Source organism: Mesocricetus auratus, unplaced genomic scaffold (assembly GCF_017639785.1).
Source record: "Mesocricetus auratus isolate SY011 unplaced genomic scaffold, BCM_Maur_2.0 Super-Scaffold_100014, whole genome shotgun sequence".
In the NCBI taxonomy this organism is placed as follows: domain Eukaryota; kingdom Metazoa; phylum Chordata; class Mammalia; order Rodentia; family Cricetidae; genus Mesocricetus; species Mesocricetus auratus.
This window is the reverse complement of record NW_024429197.1, coordinates 38,414,332-38,438,296: the sequence shown is the minus strand read 5'-3', so window position 1 is coordinate 38,438,296 and position 23,965 is coordinate 38,414,332. Positions and strand designations below refer to the sequence as shown.

At 44.0% G+C, this 23,965-nt stretch overlaps 1 protein-coding gene across 4 annotated transcripts in view; it reads left to right on the top strand.

Moving 5' to 3' along the window:
• The window catches only part of Dnajc6 (DnaJ heat shock protein family (Hsp40) member C6), a 160,662-nt gene that overhangs the window by 4,931 nt on the left and 131,766 nt on the right, over nt 1–23,965 (top strand). For 2 of the 4 annotated variants that reach the window (XM_005086637.4, XM_005086638.4), the window contains exon 1: nt 6,378–6,590. The exons of the other annotated variants lie outside the window; for them this stretch is intronic. In XM_005086637.4, the coding sequence (XP_005086694.2) occupies nt 6,569–6,590 (22 nt within the window). In that variant the 5' untranslated portion in view covers nt 6,378–6,568. Of the gene's footprint in view, nt 1–6,377; nt 6,591–23,965 lie in introns of those variants that run through there. 4 annotated transcript variants of the gene reach the window in all.

Sequence of the window (23,965 nt, the reverse complement as noted above, 5' to 3'; positions counted from 1 at the left end):
AATGGTTACTGGATCAAATGAGATCCCAAATCTGAAAGGAGTTAGGGTGTGAGCAGATGGCTCAGTGAGGAAAGCGCTTGCTGAACAAACAGGAGGACCTCACTTTAGATCCTGAGCACCGATGTAAAAGCTGGGCGTGACAGAGCATATCTGTCATTGTCACCCTCTCTACAGAGCACACATGCATGCGCTCAGAGAAGCAGAGCGGCCAATCACTAGAGAGGTCTCACCTCTACCAATGCTCAGAATGAAGGGGCGAGCATGTCCTCTGATGACCATCTCCAAACTGCACTGCTCCTCAGACTGCCTAGATTGCAATGAGCTCCTGCCTCCTCCAGCCTTATATTCCTCTCTCCACCCAGCCGTATCACTCCAGTCTTCACCTCCCTAGTGCTGCGATTAAAGATGTTAGCTCTATTTCTCTTTTAGACTTATTCACTCTCATGTAGCCCAGGGTGGCCTTGAACTCACAGAGACCCATCTGCCTATGTCTCCTGAGTGTATGCCACCATTGTCTGACCTCAATGACTGTGGCTAGCTTTGCACTTTGATCTCTAGGTAAACTTTATTAGATCATAAACAAAATATCTTCACACTCCCCCAGAGGAGCTGGTCCTGTCTCTGACCCTTTAGGAGTGTTGGAATTACTGATGGGTGCCACTGCACCTGTTTTTTTTGGGGGGGGTTTAGAAAATCAGACTCAGGTCATCAGGCTTATGCGGCTAGACTTTTCTCTGTGAGTCATCTTCCTGGCCTGAACAACCTTGTTTTACAGTCTCTCTCTTTTTTTTTTTTTTTTTGGTTTTTTGAGACAGGGTTTCTCTGTGTTGTTTTGGAGCCTGTCCTGGAACTCGCTTGGTAGACCAGGCTGGCCTCGAACTCACAGAGATCCGCTGGGATTTAATGCGTGCGCCACCAATGCCCGGCTTACAGTCTCCATTTTATGAATAAGAAAAAGGTCAAAGTAGAGCAAGGTCAGATAATGCTTCCACAGTGCCATAGCTGGTACCCTAGGATTTGAACCCAGGCAGCTTGGCATGAGCACACATGCATTAAAACCACTGTTTGGCAAATGAGTTCTCCAGTAAACTTACACAAGTGACAATAAAAATTAAGTGCCTGTCAAGGGGTAGGCATTCCATGGGTTAATTTCCTTCCTCTTGCTTGGTAGCTTGGCTTCCTGGGAAATTTGCCTTCCTTGTAGCCATGATGCCTGCTCTCCTTCTGTGGTTAGTCTCTGGACATACTCAGCTACACATCCCCACTGCTCAGTAGTGATTTTTCCCCCCTCTGCATTTTAACTTCTTAACTGCCATTTGGGTGCTCAGAGAAAACCAAAACAGATTCAGCTGGGTGGAGAGAAAGACCAAATGTGGTGCTTCCGGGGAAGGCATCTCTCTTTTCTCTAGCAAGCTCGTGACTCACAAGTGACTAAGAAGTGGCTTCTAATGAGACAGGGACTGTGCAGAACTGCTGAGGGACTTAATGGCTTGTGGAGTTGCTGGAAGCATTCCCTAAATCCAGTCATGCCATAGCTGGCTATTTAGAATTGTGTTTGTTATGGTTCTTTTGAAGCTTTGGGTCAGAGACACCAGTTAGTGGAAAGACTTAATCCAAGGCGTGAGTCTGTTCTTGTTCCTGGATGAAGCATGGTCTTGAAGCTAAATATGGGGCGGATGAAACTTTTGAGAGCTTGTCTGACCCTGACTGGAATGGCCTGAGGATCCAAGATCTAAGGTTTTGGTGAATATCATGTCACGAGGGGAATGTTAAACCCCTTTCCATTTAGTAAGACCTTCAAATCTCTTCCAGCTTGATTTTTGAAAAGAGAGATATTCTGTTATCCATACACAGTGACCCAGGCCTGTAGTTTCTGAATAGTGGCTCAGGCCGTAGATCCAGTGCTCAGAAGGCTGACATAGAAGAGCTGCTTAATCTGGGGCCACATCTTAAAAAAGGGGAGAAGATAAAATCTGGGTGTGGCCATGGGTCCAAGCACTTGGGTGTCTAAAACAGAAGGATGGTAAATTTGAGGTCAACCCGGGGAATGTAGTGAGACTTTGTTTCAAAAATATAATAAAATGGGGCAGGTGACTTAGCTCAGCAGACAAAGGCACTTGGTGTACAATCCTGTGTTCCATTCTTCTCTCTCTCTCTCTCTCTCTCTCTCATGCATGTTCTCTCTCCCGCACATGATAAACTAAGGAGCAGCTAAGGACAGGTTAGAGATAGAAACATGAACCAAATATAACAAAATGCATATGCTCACTGAGCAATCCTTTCAACTTGTTTGTGTGCTGGAAACCTTTCAGAAACGGTGTTTGGTAAAATGCAGATAGCCACAGAGAAGGTCACAGTTAAAAAATGTTACTTCATTTGAACTGTGAATGGTAGCTCTCCTTCCTACCCCCCCACCACACTTACTACTTCAAATCTTGCTACTCCTTCCCTCCTGAAACAAATCCAGCTTGGGTGAGCTGGCCAGTGGGTAACTGCTCCTTTGTACCACAGGCCTTATCTCCTTGGGATATGATTCTCACAATAACCCTACACACTAATTACTATTTTTCCATAGTTTATGAGGGAAGCTAAGGCTCAGAGGGTTGACGCAGGCACTCACATTAATCTTATAGCACTGACAGTGACGTTCCTTCATGGAATTGTGTCATACCCTTTTTGTGCTTGAAGCCACTGTGCCCACCCAGCCTTAGGGGATGGCCCCATTACTGTCTTCAACCTGCACAGTTGGAATAGAAACTTTAGAGAGGCTCAAGAATGGACTCCAACTTTCTCTAGGGACCAGTAAATGGCACAGCTCATGTTTGGCCCCAGTCTATTCTGCCTCAGATCTGTTTTGCCCCCTACAATTCAGACCCAGGCCTGGCATCTCTCCGACTGATTTAGCAAACAACTCCCACACCCCAGGCAACCAGAGGCCACAAACTCCTTAATGTTGCTCAGAACGTGTTGTTCAGCGCCGTGTCTTCTTATGTTCCGGACAGCTCGTAACATGGCGAGTATTACCGAGTGAAGGGAGGGCATGGGGACTGAAGCATGTCAGCCCCCTGAAGTGCTCCCTCCCACCTGGCACAGTTTGATTGAGGTGAGGAGGAGATGCCCAGTTCTTTGAGGTGAGGTGTGAACCTGAGGCTCAGAAGATGGATGCTAAGGAGCTATAATGAACCCATTTGTGATAGTGAGCTTTCCATCACTATAACAAAATACGTGAGATGACTTAGGAGGAAAAGATTGTTTTAAGCATTTCTTTTTTACATTTATTATTCCTGGGTACATGTGTGCATGTGAGGGTCAAAGGCAGCTTTGGGAGTCAGTTCTCTCCTTGCACCGTGTGAGTGCCAGGGATCAAACTCAGCTCATCTGGTTTGGCAGCGAGTGTCCTTGTTGCTAGAGGTTTCTTTCCCGCATGGTCCCACAGCTGTCTAGCCCCAGATGAACAAACAAAAGACTTATGTTGATTGTAAAATTGTTGGCCGGTGGCTAGGGATTCTTATTGACTAGCTCTGTCTTATTAACCCATAACTCCTAATCTATGTATTTCTACATGGCCTTATCTTACCAGAGAATGCCTGGTGCATCCTATCCTCCCAGTCTCTACATGGAGTCTCCTCCCAATCTCTCTCTGCCTTCCCTTTCCCAGCATTCTCCTTGTCTTCTAGCCCTGCCTATCTTCCTGCCTCTACTGGCCAAACAGTGTTTTATTCATCAACCAATAAGAGAAACATATATACAGAAGGACGTCCCCCATTATGTCCTTGTCCTCTGATCCATTCACTGGGCCAGGGAAAATTTCACTTTTTATTTCAGTCCCTGAGAGGTTTGACCAATTGCTTTAGGTCAGTGGCAAGGCAGCATAGTATTGGATAGTATTGGGGATTACATGACAAAGCAAAAAAAAAAAAAAAAAACGGTTTATCCTATGCCAAGAAAGAGAAAGAGGAAGAGGCTGTGGTCCCATAATCCTTTTTGAGAATACATTCCCATGGCCTAAAGACAGCCACCCTCCCTCCACTGTACCCTATCTCTTAAAGGGCTACCACCTCCCAAATAGCTGTGTGCCTTTAGAACCAAGCCTTTATTGAATGGGTTTCTAGGAGACATTTAAGATCCAACTGTCTAAGTGCATTCCCCTCACTTCTAAAGAAGAGCAGAAAGGTATCATACATTGCCACGAAGTAATGGAAATCAAAACTAAATGCTTAAACATTCCTAAATTTTCCAGGAGTTGTCAAATGTAAACAGCTAGAATCAACTCAGGGGCCCCTGGTGGCTAAGACAGCTTCCGCTCCATGGCCGTCCTTGACTCATGGCTGCAGCAACGAGCAGGTGAACACTTAAGATTAGTCATCTTAGATGTGCCCAAGCAGCTGGTAGTGACTCCTCACATTGACAGAGTGCTTTGTTTACCAAGTTCTGCGTCTCTTCTCGCCCTGCATCTCCTCAGCAGCCTGGTACAAGCTGGCCCCTATTTATAGTGGAGGAGATGATGCTGGGGGGTTGTCATCTGCTCTACACTGCTCAGCTGATGATGCAGAGAGGTCTTTAGCACTCTCGTCCATGGGAACATCTTCTGTGTCCAGACTGTATTTACCAGTGAGTTCTGAGAATAAGATTAACAGATGGATTTCTTTCTGTTGGTTTTTTTCTCAACATTGTTCCTGTACTTCATCAGTTAATCTCTGGACATTAGTTTCTCCAATCAGCAATGGAAAAAAAAAAGTCACACAAAACCAGCCAGCCACCAAGTGAGGCAACATGTAGTAGAGGAGGTTGTTAAGGGTTCAGAACTGAAAAAAATTATTAGTTTATTTTTTAATTTAAAAAGTTACTTATTTTTATGTGTATGGTTGTGTTAAATTATATATATGCATATATGCATGCCATAATTTTTAAATAAAATAAACCTTAAAAATAAAATAAATAGGATCCGGAAAGATGGCTCAATGGTTAAGAGCACTGGCTGCCCTTCCTGAGGGCCAGGTTGGATTCCCAGCATCCACCTGACAGCTCACAACTGTCTGTAACTTCAGTCCCAGGGGATCCAGTACCCTCTTCTAGCCTCCTTGGGCACCAGGCATGCACATGGTATACACACACACACACACACACACACACACACACACACACACCATAAAGATTATGACATTCAGTGATTTTGTATGCCCGCGCAGGCGCGCGCATGTGTGTTGTGGTACAGTATGCTGGGGGGGGGTCTAGGACAATTCTGGGGAGTGGGTCTCTCCATGCACTATGTAGAACCCAGGGATTGAACTCAGGTCATCAGGCTTGGTGGCAAGCACCTTTACATAGTGAGCCATCTCACTAGCCCTGAAAAGCCTTTTTAAAGTTGTTTTCCTTTTTTGGGGGGGGCATGGAAGGCTGTAAGGCAATGCTAGAGGTCAAATCCAATGCCTTGGACATGCCAGGCAAGTATTGCACCACTGAACCATACTCCGGGCCCCAGTTTTAAGTAGAGATGTTTGGAAGACTGTGATAATGGTGACCCATTTTCCATAAGTTAAGTATCAGCTCACTTGGCCACACTGTCTAAAAATGGCACTTGCCACCTCATTGCCACGTTCCATTATTCCTCACAGCATTTGCTGCCACTTGTGTTTTTTTAGTGCTTGTCTGAATTCTCTCACCGGAAGGTAAAAATTGCTACCAGAGCAGGGACATGTCTGCCTCTGAAGCTCTAACAGGTAGAGCAGTGCCGGCCAAAAATTCCCGTTTGTTGAACGAATGAATGACAGGGGAAGGAAGGGATGGATGTACCCAAGTTGTAGAATGAGACAAAATTCAGTGTGATCTGTATGACTAAAAAATGTGTTGGACACTTGCCTTCCAGTGGAGGGATCTCCTGATCTGGCTTCCTCATACCTGGTCCTGGCTGAGTCACTGACTGGCTGGTTTGCAAAGCTTCCCTGCCTATTGTTTTTAACCCTGGTGAAGTGGCTTTAGGAATCGTGTCCTCGAAGCAGACATGGGTCACTGTGTGACCGGCACTGTCTCTGTATTGTGCCACCTGAGAACAGAGCTAGAGGTTGGTCCTGTGCACTGCCTTGTCTGGAGGGCTAAGCCCTGTGCCTGATCCACCCAGAGGTGAATGAATGAAGGAAGCAGTGAGTGAGTGTGGCAGAGGAAGCTCGGGGCTCTTAAACCCCTCCAAAGTCATTTGAAATAAGTCTGGACCACGGCACAGACCTTCCACGCTCAAGGTAAAACGAGTGTCTCCCGAGGTGAACAGGCACTAAGCAGTCGATCCCCACTCCAGGGAAGGGAGAAGGGCAAACCTAGGCTCCAGATCCGATTCCATGCCATGTTTTGGAAGTTGTGTTTACGTCTGCCTTCATCCTCATCCCTTCCGCTCCAGCATAAGCAAAATTATAACCCTGCACACTGCCTTGCATGCCATTATCATAGCCTGGGTGCTCCTGCGTTGAGGGACTTCGCCCCCGAGATCGCTGACTGTGAATGACAAATCCAAAGTCAGGGTTGCACAGACAGCTGGACTTCCCCACTGTCGTTCAGCAGAGGGAGGAGACAGAGAATGAAAGATTCTGAAAATAAAGGTAAGGGGTTGACAGCAGAGGGGCGGCTAAAAGATGCTTTGGGGGAAGATGGCACAACATGGACATGGTTAGCTTGTGCTGATGGCTGATTCGATTACTGAGGTATATTCATAATTTTTAGTTATGTAATATATGTCCTCTTTAAATGACTGTTTTCTAAATACCATTTCATTCAATTTCCATTTTTGTAGTACTGAACATTTTTTTTTTGTATTTTTTATTTAATCTTGACCGAGTACCTATCTCACAGTTTTCTTTATAATTGCTTCCAGAATTTTGATACTTTTATTTTGGGGTGTTTACAATTGTTAATCAGTAAGATGTAGGGTTTCAGCCAATTATTAGAATAGCTGGAGAACTTGGTACTTAAACAGTTCAGGTTTTCTAGAGAATCTCTGGATGAACATTCATCTTTTTGGGAGGGCCCAGCGGGGAGTCATCGCTGACCTTCAGAACTGTTTACCTTGCACAGGGATGTTCGGATGCAAACTCCCCCTATTCCCTGCCCCCCCACCGCCTCTAAAAAAAGAAAAAACAATAATACCCCAAAACACCCGCACAAGAATTCTGTTGGAGGGGAGGGGTCAAGGGCAGAACGATTGAAGTGAAAGCTCAACCCCCCCCCAAAGGACTCTGGAGGATTCGGGGTCCAAGGCCGAGGCCCTGCAAATTTCTGCCGCAACGGGGGGGAGGAGCAACGGCCCCCAGAGTACACGTGGTTCAGGGTCGGCACTTCTGCATCCTTGGTTCTCCAGATCCTGGTGACCGAAGAGGGGCCGCGTGAGCTCGGGGACAGGCCGCCATCTCCGCGGCTCGGCGTTCATGTTGGGGTTCACTAGTCGCGCTTCTCCACAACTGCTTGGTGTGCCCGCACCCCCAGACCCCCAGAAACTGCCCCGGACCACGAGCTTTGCCCTTGGCCAGGCGTGTGCGCAGGTGCAGGCAAGCCGGCACCTGGTGTGACCACTCGCCCCAGCCCCCACCTGCCTGCTTGCCCAGTGGCCGGCGAGCCCCCCCCCTCACGTAGGCATCTGACCTCTGCTTGTTAAAAGGTTCCCAACTGGTGATGGGCAGTGGTATATGCACACTCACATACCGGAGAACTCCAAAGCAAAGAGACTGTGAGCTTGATAGGATGTGATGGATGCCAGGGGCGAGGCTAGCTTTCCCATGTACCAAAAGCAAGGAAGGCAGTGTCTTCATGAATCCTAGTTTCTCCAGGCTTTAAAAGTGACAGGGTGGGGCCTGGGGTTGTTGGCAACATCAGCTTAGAGGCTTTGGACCCTTCACATTCACGCATTGATCCATGTGGTTTTTGATGTTTAAATTTTAATTAAGCAGTCCCAGGGAGGAAGAAACAGCTGTGTGGGGCCCTGGTGAAAGCGAAGAGGACAGTTCACTCCTGTTTCCCAGCCGGCTGCCACTCATGGACAAATAATTCCTGTGTGATCTAAGTATTCAAAGATCAGTTCCCAAAGAGGGCTCTTCCTGGCCATTTGCAGTGACTACAGAAATGGAGAAGGGGGCGGGGGGATTGCCTATTTGTCAAGTCATGCTAGGCCATGGACAAGACTTAAAAACAGTTAAAACTGTCTGAATCAGAGGCTCAGGTCCAGCTCAGCGTTTGCCCGTGTTTAGAACAGAAATACTTCTCATCCCAGCATGCCAGCATGTTCCTAGCCTCGGGTCTCTTTCTCCTGACCTTTTTTGATGGGAGCTGGTATTTGGAATTTTTGTATCACTGTGTTGGAGAGAGCTTGGGCTGACAATCCAAATAGACAGGTTTTGGTTTGTTCAGCCATCTCTCAATAGAGACCTGGGACAAGACTGTTGGTTTCTGTGGGTCTCAGTTTCTTCATCTCCCAAGGGGAAAGATGTTAGCTAGATGACATTAATCTTTTTTTTTTTCAGATTGTGGGGGATTGGGTAACAATTGAGCAACGTTTTAGGCAGACACACAGAATAAATTCATCTTAGAAACTATTTACGTATGTGACTAACCTGTTTTCTGAAGGTTCCATTTCATGAATTTATGTTTGTGTGTGCAGACAGGTAACTGTATTCTGTCGTATGGTCTATGCTCTTTGAGTCCGGACCAAAACACCCTGAAGAATGACACAAGCCGTAACTTACTGATTTTGTCTCCAGAGTCTGTAAAATGCAACCATATATGTACAAGTGTGCTATCTATCTAGAGAGAGAGTCAACAGTCTCCCTTTGATTTGTCAATGTGTCTAAGCCCCCAAACAGGTCATGAGTTAAGGTTTGTCTAGGGTCTCCCAAGGGCCTTTCAGATCACTTTTTTTCTGTGTTGGGAGATGGGCCTGTGTTGTGGATTGTGTGTGTGTGTGACAGAGTGCATGAGGTTGAGTGTGTGTATGCTCCCACACACAGGCATACACACACTCGAGTGCATATACAGAATTGTTGAAGGAGGGTATAAATATGTCCACCAGACCGTGAGAGCTGTTTTTGGGAAGCAAAGAATCAGTTGTTGATCTGAATTGGAAATAAAGGTACCAAAAATGTAGGGTCTTCACGTTGAAAGGGACCCCTGAAAAAGTACCAAAATATGGGAATTGTTTGGAAGTCAGTTTTCCTTGTAAAGACTAAGAAAGGAACCAGGTGAAATTGCAAGATAGTCATAGCCAATTCGTGCTCAGTATGTTGGCAAACAGAACTTGAACTTTAATGAGCTACTGTCACATGACTGCTGTTCGGGGAAATGTTAGATTGTGGCTTAATAACTTCCTTTCTTTGACCTGTTCTCAGTACATCTCAGATATCCCAGTGAGGGTTTTAACCATGAAGGCCTTTTGTAACTTACACCCTCTTTATAATTTCATCTCAAAATGCTTTGCAAGCCAGGAAAAACCATCTGTATAAGACAATTAAAATAGTTGAATGAATTAACTAGATATTGACAATGCATGGCTGCTAATTTTAGTAATAAACATCCTAGAGCCTATTTAATGAACAATGAGTTTGTGAAAAATACTTTACCTGTTATCCCAGTAGTGCAAGGTAGGTGGTATTGCATGTCTAAAGAAATGGATTAACACTTTTTGTATAACATGTAGACAGAAAGCATAGAATTACATTCAAACCCAGGTCTTTCTGTCTCACAAGGCACTTCTCAGGCAGGTGGGGGTTTGTAGACAAATCACTCCATAAAATTAGCTTCAGAAACGTTGTGTAGTGGCTGGAGAGATTGCTCAGCAGTTAAACGCATGTGTTGTTCTGACAGAGGACCTGAGTTTGATTCGTAGCACCCACATCAGGCAACTCACAACTGCCTATAACTCCAGCTCTAGGGGGCCTAAAGTTCCTCTGACTTCCTCAGGCACACACACACATTTACATAATTAAATAATAGCAAAAATATAAAGAAGATAAAACTGCCTATGGCCAGGTTAGAATTAATTTACCTTGGGTAAAGAAGAGAAATATGAACCCTAGAAAATATGATAATGGTTTTTGACCAAATTTCTACTTTGTTTGAAAAAATAGACATGTTGAAGTCTTTGAATTTATCAGTAAGGTCTTGGAAGAAAAGATAAGAAATAATAAGAGAAGAATCTGAAAAAAAACAGTGGATTTTTTTTATATAACAGGCAGAGGACGGATCTCTGTGAATTCGAGGCCAGGCTGGAGCGACAGCCTCCAAAACAATACAGAGAAACCCTGTCTCGTAAAACCAAAGGGGAAAAAAAGAAACAGGCAGAGGAAATATTTCGCCAATGTTTCTGTATTTTGAGGGATTTTATTTAATATTAACAAACAACATTCTATGAGCAAATGAGGATGTGCCTAACATTTGAATGTGCTGAGACTAAGGTTTCAGCATTGTCTGACGTACAGGAACACGTACGTTTTTACTAGAAGATACTACAGAGTCTGATTGAGAGTTGAGCAAGGTCAGACCCAGACTTCAGGCCTCACATAGTAAATATGGTCTCTATTCTTCAATCAAAAAAAAAAAGGATAAAAAATGTTAGTTTTTGTTTTCCTTAACTATCATGGCTTCTTTTGATATCTTAGAGAAAACACACATTCTTTCATAGGCTTTTTGTCAAGGCTACTTTTGCCTGGTTGGGCTGGTGAAATGATATTTTTGCAGGAAAGAAATACCTACAGAAATATCATGTGATTTCTCAGGGGTCCAGGGCATGTGTTAAGACAGATTGGAAATTTGCCCATGCCAACAGTTATCTGTGAAAACAGTATGACAGCACATTGGAAATAGGCTAGTATGTTTTCCATTTTGTAGTGTTCACAGAAACTGGAACTGTTTGAGTTATCTTGTGTGATCTGCAACTTTCAAACGTTTTTGCTGAAGAGGTGAAATCTTTATAGTTTCTGAGCCTAGAAATATGTTGGTCTTATATACATTGTGAAATTTCCAGGATTAAAAGTGCTATCAACCTTGGATGTAATGACAGACTCTGGAGATCCCCCATGAAGGGCCTCACCATCCCTGGGAATGGTGTGGGGATTGGGTCGGGGTTTGGGGGGATGGGTGGAGGGGCAAGGGAGGAGGGAAGGAGAGGGAGCTGGGATTGGTATGTGAAGCAAACTTGTTTCTAATTTAAATAAAAATTATTTAAAAAGTGCTATAAAATCTATTTTTTATTTTATGTTTGGGATTTTCAAGGCATGGTTTCTCTGTGGCTTTGGAGGCTGTCCTGGAACTTGCTCTTGTAGACCAGGCTGGTCTCGAATTCATAGAGATCCTCCTGCTTCTGCCTCCTGAGTGCTGGACTTAAAGGCGTGCACCACCACCACCTGGCTTTTGTTTTTATTTTTTATTTTATTTTTGAAGTGCTGTCAAATCTAAGAGTTTATAGTACTTAATTTTGTTTCAGAATAACTCACCTAAAGAATGTTGCATATTTTGCAGGGCAGCGGGAGGAAATTGCAATACCATTTATCTTTCTCATTCCATCCACATACAAGTACAAATACCTGTCTACATTGTAGCATGGTTCTGTCTGAGTGCTTACACATGGCAATGCATGTATTTTATTATTAAAGTGTTATTCATTTTCTGCTCAGTGCATGAGCCCGTGTGGCATGTGGAGGCCAGAACAGGGTGCTGGGTGTCTTCCTCCATTGCTCTCTGTCTCACTGCTCTGAGCTAGGTCACTCACTGAAGCAGAAGCTCACTGTGTTTGCTAAGCTGACTGGACAGCCTCTAGGTCTCCAGCCCCCCCATCCCCCAGCACCTTGCCAGTGCAGAGGGTATAGGCAGTCACAGCTGTGCCCAGCTTTTTACATGGGTGATTGCAATGGGAACTCAAGTTCTTATGCTTACAGAGTAACTGTTCTTACCCACGGAGCCTAAATACTTTTCCAGTTACTCCTGACTCCTGATTTTTTTTTTCTTTTTTGAGGCCTGGTTTCCCTGCGAGGCCTTGGCTGTCCTGGGACACTAGAGCCCTTTCCCTCAGTCTTCCTACTTCTGGAGGAGTCTGATTCATTTTACATGTCTCAATTTAGATGCCATTTAACACTCAATTCTAAGAAATTTCTGTTTTTCTTTTCTCCTTCCTTTTTTTCTTTCTTCGAGTCAGGGTTTCTTAGTATAGCTATGGCTGTCCTAGAACTAGCTCTGTAGACCAGGCTGGCCTTGAACTCACAGAAATCCACCTGCCTCTGCCTCCCGAGTGCTGGGATTAAAGGCGTGCACCAGCAACGCCCGGCTTGAATATTTTAATATTTATGGGAAAACTGGTTTGGTTTTGACTCCCCTCTTTTTGTTTTGGTTGTTTTTGTGCAGTGCTGGGAATCAAACTCAGGGCTTCTGCAAACCCTCTTATCTGCACCTCTCATTCTTTACCTTCCTGCTTTACAAGAGTTCGAATTCACATTAAAACTTCAGAACAGTATATTTTTTTCCATCTTGTAATTTTGGTGCCTTTAAAAAAAAGATGGAAACAGTGTATGACAGTTTGTAACTGAAATTGAGCTGAGCAGAAACAACACTACTTTTCCTTTTCTTTCACTTAAGATCTCGCTGCGTGTGCAGCTTGCACTGGTTCATTCCTGCCTGGTCTTTGACTTGATCCTCCTGCATAAGTCTCCTGAGTGCTGAGGTCATGAACAAACGCCATCATGTCCAGTAATGGGACATCAGGGAGGTAAATCTGCTGGATAGTGATGCCACTGGGTACTGATTCTGCTCTGTGCTGCTGGGGCTGGCTCTTAGAGTTTTCGTTTTTGAGTTGTTTCTGGGACATAGAAATGTGATGCATTTTTATGTGTTGGATTTGTTCCGGTGATCTTGCTAAATGCACTTATTGACTTGAATAGTTTTTAGATTTGGAAGGATTTCCTGTGATGACATTTTTCTATAATTAAGACAGTTTTATTTCCTTGCTTCCAATTCTTACACATTTTTTAACCTTCTCTTAAGTGTTAGCTAGGATCTCTCTTAAAATGATGAATAGAGGGCTGGCACTATGGCTTAGTTTAAAGGCACTTGCTGCCAAGCCTGAGGCCCTTAGTTTGATTTCTGGGACCCACATGGGAGAAGGAACAAACATACTTTCATTTGAGGCTACAACTTTTCCTTTGAGCATGGCTGTTGTAAATCCTGCAAGTACTGTGTCATAATTAGTTATTCTAAACTATTTTAATATCCTTTTTTTAGCTAAGGTAATGTACAAGTGTACTTCATTACTAGAGAATTGCAGTAGTTCTATCTAGCTATTTCTTTGCTATTGACTTCTAGTTTACTTCTACTGCAGTGAGAGGATGGATGGACTGTGGATATACTAGTTCTTAGGAAAAAATTGAGATCTGCTTTGAGGTCACTGGGTGAATGTAATTCTGGGAGAAGCCAAAAAGATGGCATGTACTGTGGAGGCTGAGCTGGGAGAGTCATTAGAGCCCAGAAATTCAAGGCTGGCCTGGAAAACAGTAAGGCACTGTCTCAAAACAACACCCAAACTAAACCACTAACAAAAACCTGAGCTGGCAGATATTCTATTCAGCATTTAAATGTTAAAACAAACAAACAAACAAACAAACAGAAAATGTTTTCTGTCTTTATTGGCATATAGACATTGTACATAGCACTAGGGTTCAAAGGGTTTAAATGGCCAAGTTAGAAGTTATTTTATGGGCTGAACCAAACCTTTGCCAGCATCCAGTGTGCATTTCTTGGGTTTCCTCCTTAGTTTCAGGATTGAGTGTTGTGTTAATTGGACCCAGGAACTTCCTGTCCTATCTGGCCATTTACTCGCCTCATTCTTTGAACACTTGTGTACCCAACTCTTCCTTTCTTCACACATACACACATCATGGCAGCTCTTGAGTCATCAGGAGAGTAAAGTGCCCCCGTCACGGTCACGTGATCTAGAGCTGGAGGGCCCTGAGGTGATCGATGGTGTGTAGTTGTGGATACTTGTAGAAAGGATTTTCATGTTTGGTAGTAAAATTAGACCATGAAACAAAATGGTACTTTCTTTCCATCTCTCTTGGTGGGCTTCCCCACTCCACTTCTGGTATGGAAGATGTGCCAAGCAAGGGGGCCTTGGGATGTCACTGTGTGCTGTCAGTTATCTGACTGAGGTACAGTGGGTTTTGTAGGCATTTCAGGCAGATCAGGATGGAACAAGTATTCTGGAACTCGGGAGCCAAGGACTACAACAGGTTGCAGTAAGCTTAGCAGCTTACAGCCTTGCCTCAGGGAAAGGCTTCTCCAGTGTATCTGCCCCACTCTGGCAGGACAGGGTCTTTCTGCTGGGGATGTTCGCTCAGTGTAGCAGTTTTGCTGGGCAGGAGGTTTCTCTGACGAAGTTGCTACAGTTCAGCTCTGCTCCCTGAGAGCGGATCGTAACAACTCTGCTCTGTCAAGGGAAGGTTTCCCCAGCAAAAGTGTTACAACCCTGCTCACTCTGCTCTGCCCAGGGTCGCCTCTGCTCCGCCACTGCTGCAAAAGAAGATCTTCACCCAAAGCTCATCCAATTTCCCTCCCAATCCCATTTATTGGGAGGGAAGAATCCAGGAGAGTGTTTGTAGCACAAACAGCCACAAGCTGAACAGACATAGGGTTTATATAGGGTTTCCAGGGTGGGGCTTAGTCAGATTTCAGTGCTGAGCTCAGATTGGCTAGAGCTCTGCTCGAGGATTGGTTAGTTTTCTGCACAGGATTAGGGTCAGATATTGCTCTGGTTTCAGGGCCAAATTCTGTTTCTTTTTCTGGTCCCTTTTAGCTTTTTGGCTCTAATTTTAGGGCCAGGGTGCATTTCTTTCACTGACTCTGATTCCAGGGACAAACTGTGTTCTTTTGGCACTGGTTTTAGGGTCAGGGTACATTTCTTTAGTTCTGGTTGCAGGGCCAAAGTGTGTTTCTTTGGCTCTGCTCAGAGTGTGTTTCTTTGACTGGCCCCTTTTCCCTACAAGTTTGTGGAAACACATTGAGCTGAACATGCACTCTGTTCACTTCTCAGTACGTGGGTTATACACCTGAGTAAAAATTGTAAAACTGGCTGGAGAGATGGCTCAGTGGTTAAGAGCAGTGGCTGCTCTTTCAAAGATCCTTAGTTCAATTCCCAGCAACCACACGGTGGCTCACAACCATCTGTAATGAGATCTGATGCCCTCTTTCTGGCATGTATGCCTACATGCAGGTAGAGCACATGCACATTAGAAAAAAATATAATAATTTAGCCAGGCCGTGGTGGCACACACTCAGGAGGCAGAGGCAGGTGGATCTCTGTGAGTTGGAGACCAGCCTGGTCTACAAGAGCTAGTTCCAGGACAGCCTCCAAAGTCACAGAGAAACCTGTCTCGACAAACAAAACAAACAAACAAACAAACACAAAAAACCAACAACAAAAAAAAAAAGAAAAACCAAAAAAAACCTCCAAAAACAAAACAAAACAAAACAAAAAGTAAAACCAAATGTTTTGATGTTAAATGTCTTTTTTTAATTTTTGATTTTGAGGTGGGTTTTCACTATGTAGTCTTGGCTGGCCTTGATCCCAGATATGTTCACCAGGTGAGCTTGCAGCCATCCTCCTGCCCCTGCCTCCTGAGTGGTGTGATTAGAAGAAAAAGCCACCATTCCCTGATGATGTCAAACTCTTTAGAAAGTGCCAAGGACAAAGAAAGTTTGAGGACTACTCAAGGTCAGCTTCATTTTTATGAATGAGGTCATTGGGAAGGGATGCTACCTACCTGGGAGCTGTGGATGCCTTAGAACCCAGGGACTCTTTGATAGTTTTAAACTTGCTGATCCCAGTGTCAGCCAGGAGCCGGTGTTCTCAATCCTTAACACATTCTGCATGACTCAGCACCTTCCTTCCCCCTTTCTGTTTCTCTCTCCTGTCCTCATTCTTTCTCCTGGCCATTTAAAAACAGCCGCATACCTCAGACTGTAACCTTGGAGCTTCTTCCTCTTTTTCAAAATTATCACCTAAGAATCGTTTGCTCACATATGAGAGAGAGAGAGAGAGAGAGAGAGAGAGAGAGAGAGAGAGAGAGAGAGAGAGAGAGAGAGAGTGCCTTTGTGCCTGTGAAATCTAACAAAAGCTTGATTCAAGGTATGGCTGTTCTTCTTTGGGCCGTGTTTTAGTTTGGTGTTGTGTTGTTTAAATTTAGAATCCATTTTCCAAGTTGAGGGGGTGGTGGTAATTTGCCGAAATTGAACCGGCTGTGACTCCTGCTGCTGCAAGATAAATGGAAAAATCTGGGAAGGTGTTAGGAGAGGGCTCCCTGAGGAAGGGATTTGCCTTAATGCCACAAAGGTAGGATAAAGAGCTGGGTGTGATGGCAGCACTCGGGAGGCAGAAGCAGGTGGGTCTGTGAGTTTGAGGCCAGCCTGATCTACATAGCATGTTCTAGGACAGCCATGGCTTCAGAGAGAGACACTGTCTTACAAACAAACAGCACACCCCACCCCAAGAGAAGTAGGGTAAGAGGAGAAAGATGGTGACAACTCTCTTTTTCCCTCCCCTGTGAGACTTGGCCTGCTGAGGATGCAGTGATGGGATTTTTGACTTGGGAACCCAGACTTGAAAATTCAAATATAAACCTTTAAAACTTAACCGACAAGTATTAATAATTACTAAGATGTTAGTAATTAACACTGTTAATGTCATTAATATTAACATCAAGGTATTAAGTCATGCAGTTATATGCATATGCACACATACATATGCGTATTCATAGATCACATACTGTTAGCATTCTGTCATGGTGACAAGACACCTGAGAAGAATTGCGTTATGGGAGGGAAGATTATTTTGGCTCACAGCTGTAGAGATTTTAGTCCTTGGTCATTGGGCTTACTGCTTTGGTACTTTGTTGATACAGTATATCATGATGGGACCAAGATGTGGGTAAAACTTATTAACCTCATGGCAGCCAAGGAAACGGGGCAGGGACAGGATCCACGGTCCCAGTATCTCCTTCAAGGACATGGCTCGGTTGCCCAACTTCCTTCTATTAAGTCCTTTATCCCACTGGTTCCACCGCCTCCCAAGGCTTTTAGCTTATAAATCTTTGGGTGAGATTTAACATCCAAACCATAACACATATCTATATGCACATGCTCAGCTTGGGATGGGTAGCCATCAGGCTAGATTGTGTTTCTCGTGCGCTATTCCTTCTGCTTACGCCATGTCTCCCCCTCCGCTGTCAGCCTGGCTCAGGGTCCTCTGTTTAGCAGTGGCATTGTCTCCAGGGTTCTCTCTGACTCCAGGTCTGGCTCATAATCTACTCCCAGGGCCGTCTGCATTTTCTCTTGTGTGCCTTTTACATTTTTAACTGCTGTATAAAATGTGAACACAGCTTAGACCCTTAGTACATGCTTTCAGGTGTGGGACAGGGACAGAGGAAAAGAAGGGAAGGAAACAGAGAGGGAGAAAACCACAAGTGAATAAGTCCCTTACTTTCCTGAAGCCTCATTTCCGTGTGTGTGTGTGGGAGGTGGGGGGGAGAGACAGAGAGAGAAACAGAGAGGAGGGGGAAGAGGGGAAGGGAGAGGGAGAGAGAGAGCAAAAGGGAGGGAGGGAGAGAGGGGGAGAGAGAGCAAGAAGGAGAGGGAGGGAGAGAGAGGGAGAGGGACACAGGGAGAGACAAGACAGACAGACAGACTAAGTAGTTCAGGCTGGCCCTGTATTGTGGCAGTTCCCCTGCTTTGACCTCCCAAATCCTGGGATTATAGGTATATACCACCACACTTGACAATTTATTTTTTTTAAATTTGAAGTGTTTTTATTATTAATTTTGTTTGTGTGTATGGACACCTGCATGCCATGTGAAGTGTATGAGGTCAGAGAACAGTCTGTGTGTGTGTGTGTGTGTGTGTGGGGGTTGCTTCTCTTTAACAAGTGGGTCCCAGGGACCTGAACTCAAGGTTGTCAGGGGTTTACCCACTGAACTGTCTCTCTGGCCCCAGTCTCTGTGGTTTTGACAAGGAAACAGTAATACTTACAAAGATGCTATAAAATTAGAAGTAGCACATTGAAAATGCCAAGCATGGTACCTGATACTGAATAGGTAAAAGCATACATGCTCCCCAAAGAGAATTACGAGAATGCAGAAAGTACAGAGAAAACCTGTAATTGATGACGTTGTTTCGTGGAAATGATGGCTGCAGAGGTCCCAGCGTTCCTTTCTGTTTCTGTGCTCATGCACCCTTTCCTATCTGCCATCATATTCTGTCCTGCCTTAACTCGGCTCCCATTTTCTACATTTTTAGTAACTCTAAAATTGCTGTTATACTCACAGCATCTCATCTTCATTACTAGATCTTCAGTTATGGAATTCGGATTTATAAACCTATACTGTATCTTCTGAATCCCAACAGGATACTGTGTGAGTCAGGGAGCTAATTCAAATCTCTGGTATATGAGAATGTGGACATGATCTAGATAGGCCAGCTTTCCCTCCCCTCTCCTTCCCGCCCCTCCTCTTCTCTCCCCTCCCCTCTTCCTTTTTGTGATATTCCTTTGTTGCTTATTTCAGTTGATAAGAGGGTTATTTTTGGTCTTTAAAGAAATGAAGCAGCTAGGTATAAGAACCGTCCGTTGGCCTGGAAGCGAGGAAGCTGGAGTTTCTGCTTATTCTCTGACCACTGACTCAGCCATTTCATATTCTGCTCGGTTTTTCTCATTTGCAAAAGTTGGAGGAGCAGGATTTGCAACAGAGCTTTTCACACTGGGTTCATATGAGCTTTAGAGTTGCCTGGAGGTGCTTTTGCATACCAGTAAGATTGTGTCTTTTGGCTGAGCCAAGCGCTTGCTTAGTGTGCACAAGACCTTTGTTTGATTCAGCACCCACAAAAAAGAAAGAAACAGAAAAAGAAAAGAGAAAGAAAAATAATAGTTGACAAAAGAAAAATTATATTTGAAATTTTATGAATGAATTACTATCGTACTTTTAAAAATTGAGATAGACTTCAGATACCAGAAAATATACCCTTATGAAGTATGCCTAGTCTAGACATTTTGTCCTGCCTGGACCTATAGTCATTCAATCCCAAATAAACACACAGAGGCTTATATTAATTATAAAGGTTTGGCCAATGGCTCAGGCTTCTTATTGGCTAGCTCTCTCTTAATTATTAACCCATTTCTATTAATCTGTGATGCCTAGGTCTCTTGCTTCCTTGGCTACATGGCATCTCCCTGACTCTGCCTACTGCCTTTCTCTCTCACTGTTTGGATTTCCCACTTGGCTAAATCCTGCCTGTTCATTGGCAGAAGCAGCTTTATTCATCAACCAACAGGGGAAACATATATTCACAGCATACAGAAGGACATCCTCTATCATCTGACCTCCTGACCTCTATGGTTAGCTAGTGGCAAGCTCCATTCTCTGAACTTAGACAGGCTCTATTTGTACAAACAAGATATAATCACAATTTTGTATAAATATAATCAGAATATATTTTTTCACATCTGGCCACTTTTATTTAATTCAAAGCGATCAGATTTCACCCATATTATAGCATGTATAAATTCTTTTTTTTTTTTTTTGGTATGTATGCATGGTCTTGTTTTGAGGTAGTCTTGCTGTGGCCTCAAATTCATTATCCTACTTTCTCAGCCTCTCAGAGTTAGGGTTACAGGCATGAACCACCATGCCCAGCCTACGTAATTATTCTTTCTTTAAGCATTTTAGGAATTTTTCTATGTTTGGATAAAAAAAAAATTGGTCAGACTATTAGAGAGAGTCATTGTAGGAATGTGTTTTGTGTCTATTCAGATGTAAAACAATTTAAGTTCCTTTGAGTTTTTAAAACAAAATGTTGTGTTTAGTGCACATGGAAGCTTATAAAGCTCCTATTCCCTTAAAGCCTGGAAACCAATACACCAATTGGCCGTCCTCTGGATCCATGGAGATGACTAGGGCCAGTCTTCCTTGGGTGAAGGAAGTGGTAGTATAATACTTCGGCTGGGCTGCCAGGGAGAAACTGTGTTAATATTTCACCAGACAAGAAGAGATGAAAGGTGGACTGGTGGACTTTATCTGTTCACTTCTGGGGCAGAGCTCCTTGCTTTTTTATCCCTAGTATCTTCAAGTGGGTGCGAGGAAGGCGGTTGGACCATGTGGATGCCGTCTTCCCCAGTTCCTAAGAGATCAAAGGGAGCTCTTCTGGTGTCAGACTCCACAGGAATCCCAAACCCTTTGAGGTCATTTTGTCTCATCACGATTACATTCCTGTTGTTTCATATGGAGCCTAGCATACATGAACTGTTCCATGAGTATTTGCTAAACAACTAGTGTGCAGTTTATTGTACTGTTGATTTAAAAAAGGAGAGGGAAACAAAGCCCAACCAGCTTACGTCACAATGCCTACCTCCAGCGCCTGAACAGCAGAGTGGTGAGTTCAAGTCTGCTTCACTGTGCAGCTAAGAACAAACATAAACAGATGAAAACCACCACCCCCACACCACCACCAAACAACAACAACGACAAATAAACAAATTACAGAGTTGCCAAATACTTCAGAAACGCACTGTGAAGTCCTGTGCATCCTTCCTGTTCCCTCCATGTAAAACTATGCTTATTTATTTATTTGCATGTGTTTGCACATGTGTGCATGTGTATGCTATGTGCAGGCCTGAAGTTTATGTCAGATGTCTTGTTTGATTTATTGAGGTGGGATGTCTTGCTGAAAACCCAGAGCTCCCAGTTTGGATAGTATAGGTATCCAACCTGCCCTCTGGTCCTCCTGTCTCTACCTTCTGGGTGCTGGTATTGTAGGCAGCACTGTAGCTACCCAGCTTTTACTTAGATTCTGGGGGTCTAGGCTCTGGTCCTCATGCTTGCCCAGCAAGTGCTTTATTCCCCACCGATCAATCTCCTAGGCTCCATTAAACCTCCTGTACCCCTCTAGTACTGTATCACAACTAGGAATCTGATATTTGTACATCGTTGAGCTTATTTAGGTGGTATGACTCACACATGGATTCATCTGTGTGTGTGTATGCATAGTTTTGTGCAGGTTTTTAGCATACTTGCCCTCTTGAATAACCCCTATTTTACTGACAGTCAATTAAATCATGACTGTAGACTTAAACTGTAGACTTCCCTGTGTTACTCCTTCATAGCCATCCCTTTCCTTTAATCTATGACACCTAACTCTATTTGTTCTTCATCTTTGTCATTGTTACTTTACAAGCTTTCCAAAATGAAGTGTGACTGGCTTTTTTCACTCAGCCTGATTTCCTCAAGGATAATGGAGGCAGTGTGGACCAAGACAGTTGTAGTCTGTGGTATGCCCATACCACAGCTTGTTTATTCAGCCTTGAAGGACATGTCAGTCATTTCCAGGTGCTGTCTGTGGGGACAGAGCTGCTGTGAATATCTGTATACAACTTCCTGTGTGAAACTAAAATTTCATTTCTAAGTGAAAAAGAGCTCAAGTAAAAGGCATTGCCAAGCTGTTGTTCAAAGTGTGTACCATTTTCTATTCCTACCAGCATGGCATGAATGTCTTCACACATCCGTGAATGAGTGCCATTGTAATTGTATTTGATCTAGCTATTATGATGGGTATGGAGTGGTACATAGATGACCCATTGTCTCTTCTTCCACCAAACAAACATACAAGTTCTGAGCTCAACTTTTCAACTCTCAGCATACCTCTCCTGTGGTTTCCAAACTGTTTCCTAACTCTGTGTCCTGACTAAGGTTTGTTTCTTCCTTCAGAGCCTGAGTCCCAGGGTCCATCTCCACCTTCCTAATTCCTGGGGAAAGTCACATAACCCAGTTCCTGCTGGGACTCCGAGCATCACAACTCTTATACACTCCTTTCCATTACTTTGGTGACTCCCTACCACTTCTGGAAAATCCTGCTCCAAATGTGTGCCACCATCATCAAGCCCTCTTCTCTTAGGTGCCCTCTCCACTGGTGAACAAGGCCAAGACCATTTAGCCTGAAGGCCCTCAGCATCTTTGTACGACAGCCACCCACATCTTCCATCTCATCCCATGCCCTTTTCTTTTGAGGACGGGCCGACTGGTTAGGGGAGTTTGGGCCACTGGACTAGCAGAATTCTCAGTTACCTAGAATGGGGATCGATCATTTTGCTTTTCTCCTTCGATCAATTAGCATCCATCACTACTTCAGATTTAAAAGCCCATGGACTGTTTCATCTTGCCTGATGAATGCAGAACACCACAAGAGAAATGACCGGGAGAATGTGTGATTTTTTTTTTTTTTTTTGCCGTAACTCCTTTGAGAATGTGTGTGATTTTAAAATGTTGCAGAGTAGGTTAGTGCATTGAAATAAAGTTGCTGCTTGCTGCCCTTTACTGAGTGCTTGGACTAGGCTGAGTTCTCTGCCTGTTGGGATGGTTTCTTGTCCGTGTAAGCTTGAGCATTTAGAATCTTTGTGGAGACACACCACAGGTGTGCCTGTGAGGGCATTTCAAGAAAGGCGCTAGGCCCACGACACCTTCTGTCCTATAGATGGGGCCCCAGACTGAATAAAAATGAGAAAACAAGTTGAGCTCACCTTCCCAGTGCTTCCTCACTGAATTTGATGTGACAGCTTCCCCAAGCTCCTGCCATTATGCTTTCCCTGCCTGATGGACTATGTTTCCAAACTACGAGGCAAAATAAACCTATCTCCCCTTAAATTACTTTTGTCAGATGTTTTGTTATACTACTGAGAAGAAAGACTGGCATGTGTGCTTTTACATTTAAACCTACTGCTAATCCCCAGAGGTGTGTTGGTTTACGCACATTGACAGCAACGTCAGAATACCCAAAATGTGTCAGTGGTGCATTGTGGAAAAGAAGTGAAAAAACATCTCCCCTTGAGTAATTTAACCGAGAGTGAGCCCAGGTTTGAATTCTCTACTCATTTCTCCCTGTGTTGTCCATCATCTGCTGCCTGTTGTATGAGTCTGGATCTATGCCTGCCTGAATGTTGTCTTGTCTCTGTGTTTGTGTCTGTCTGTGACTATGAGTATCTGTGTCTGTCTGTGCTTGTGTCTGTCTGTGTCTCTAACAGAGGGCTTTGGTCTGTGTTTATTAAACAGCACAGAGAGAGTCACATGGGAGAAGGAACAAGGACTACTTTACAGGAATCTTTAACAGAGATTTACAGGGGATGAAACCTTCCTGACTCCAACTGCCCCCCACTGACACAAGCTGTACTGTAAACACTATTGCACACAGATTTATCAACCTGTATCCATGTCTCTTCCAACATTTATGGTGGACATTTTTTTGTTTGTTTGTTTTTCGAGACAGAGTTTCTCTGTATTGTTTTGGAGGCTGTCCTGGAAGTTGCTCTGTAGATCAGGCTGGCCTCGAACTCACAGAGATCCGCCTGCCTCTACCTCCCGAGTGCTGGGATTAAAGGCACGCACCACCAATGCCCGGCTTGGTTTTCTTTTTTGGGGATATTTGTTTTATAAGGTTGTTTTCAACCTATTTGCTGTTTCCAGTGTTTATTATCATTACATGCATACACACATGCCTTACCCATGGGCCAGAATGTGGAAGCGTACATAATTTAAGATTACAGCTATGCATTAGCTTAGGTTGTAAACTTGATTACATGGGACCCCAAGGCAAGTAAGGTTGGCTGTTACATTGTTCTCTTAAAAGCAGGTTAAACAAACAGGTGGAATACATACCAGGAAAGCAATCTTTTTTTTTTTTTTTTTTTTGTTTTGGTTTTTGAGACAGGGTTTCTCTGTGGCTTTGGAGGCTGTCCTGGAACTAGCTCTTGTAGACCAGGCTGGTCTCGAACTCACAAAGATCCGCCTGCCTCTGCCTTCCGAGTGCTGGGATTAAAGGCGTGCGCCACCAGCGCCCGGCCAGGAAAGAAATCTTAAGTCTTAAGTGACCTCAAGGTGTTATTAACTCTGGCTGTGAGGTCCAGCAAAATTTCCAGTTT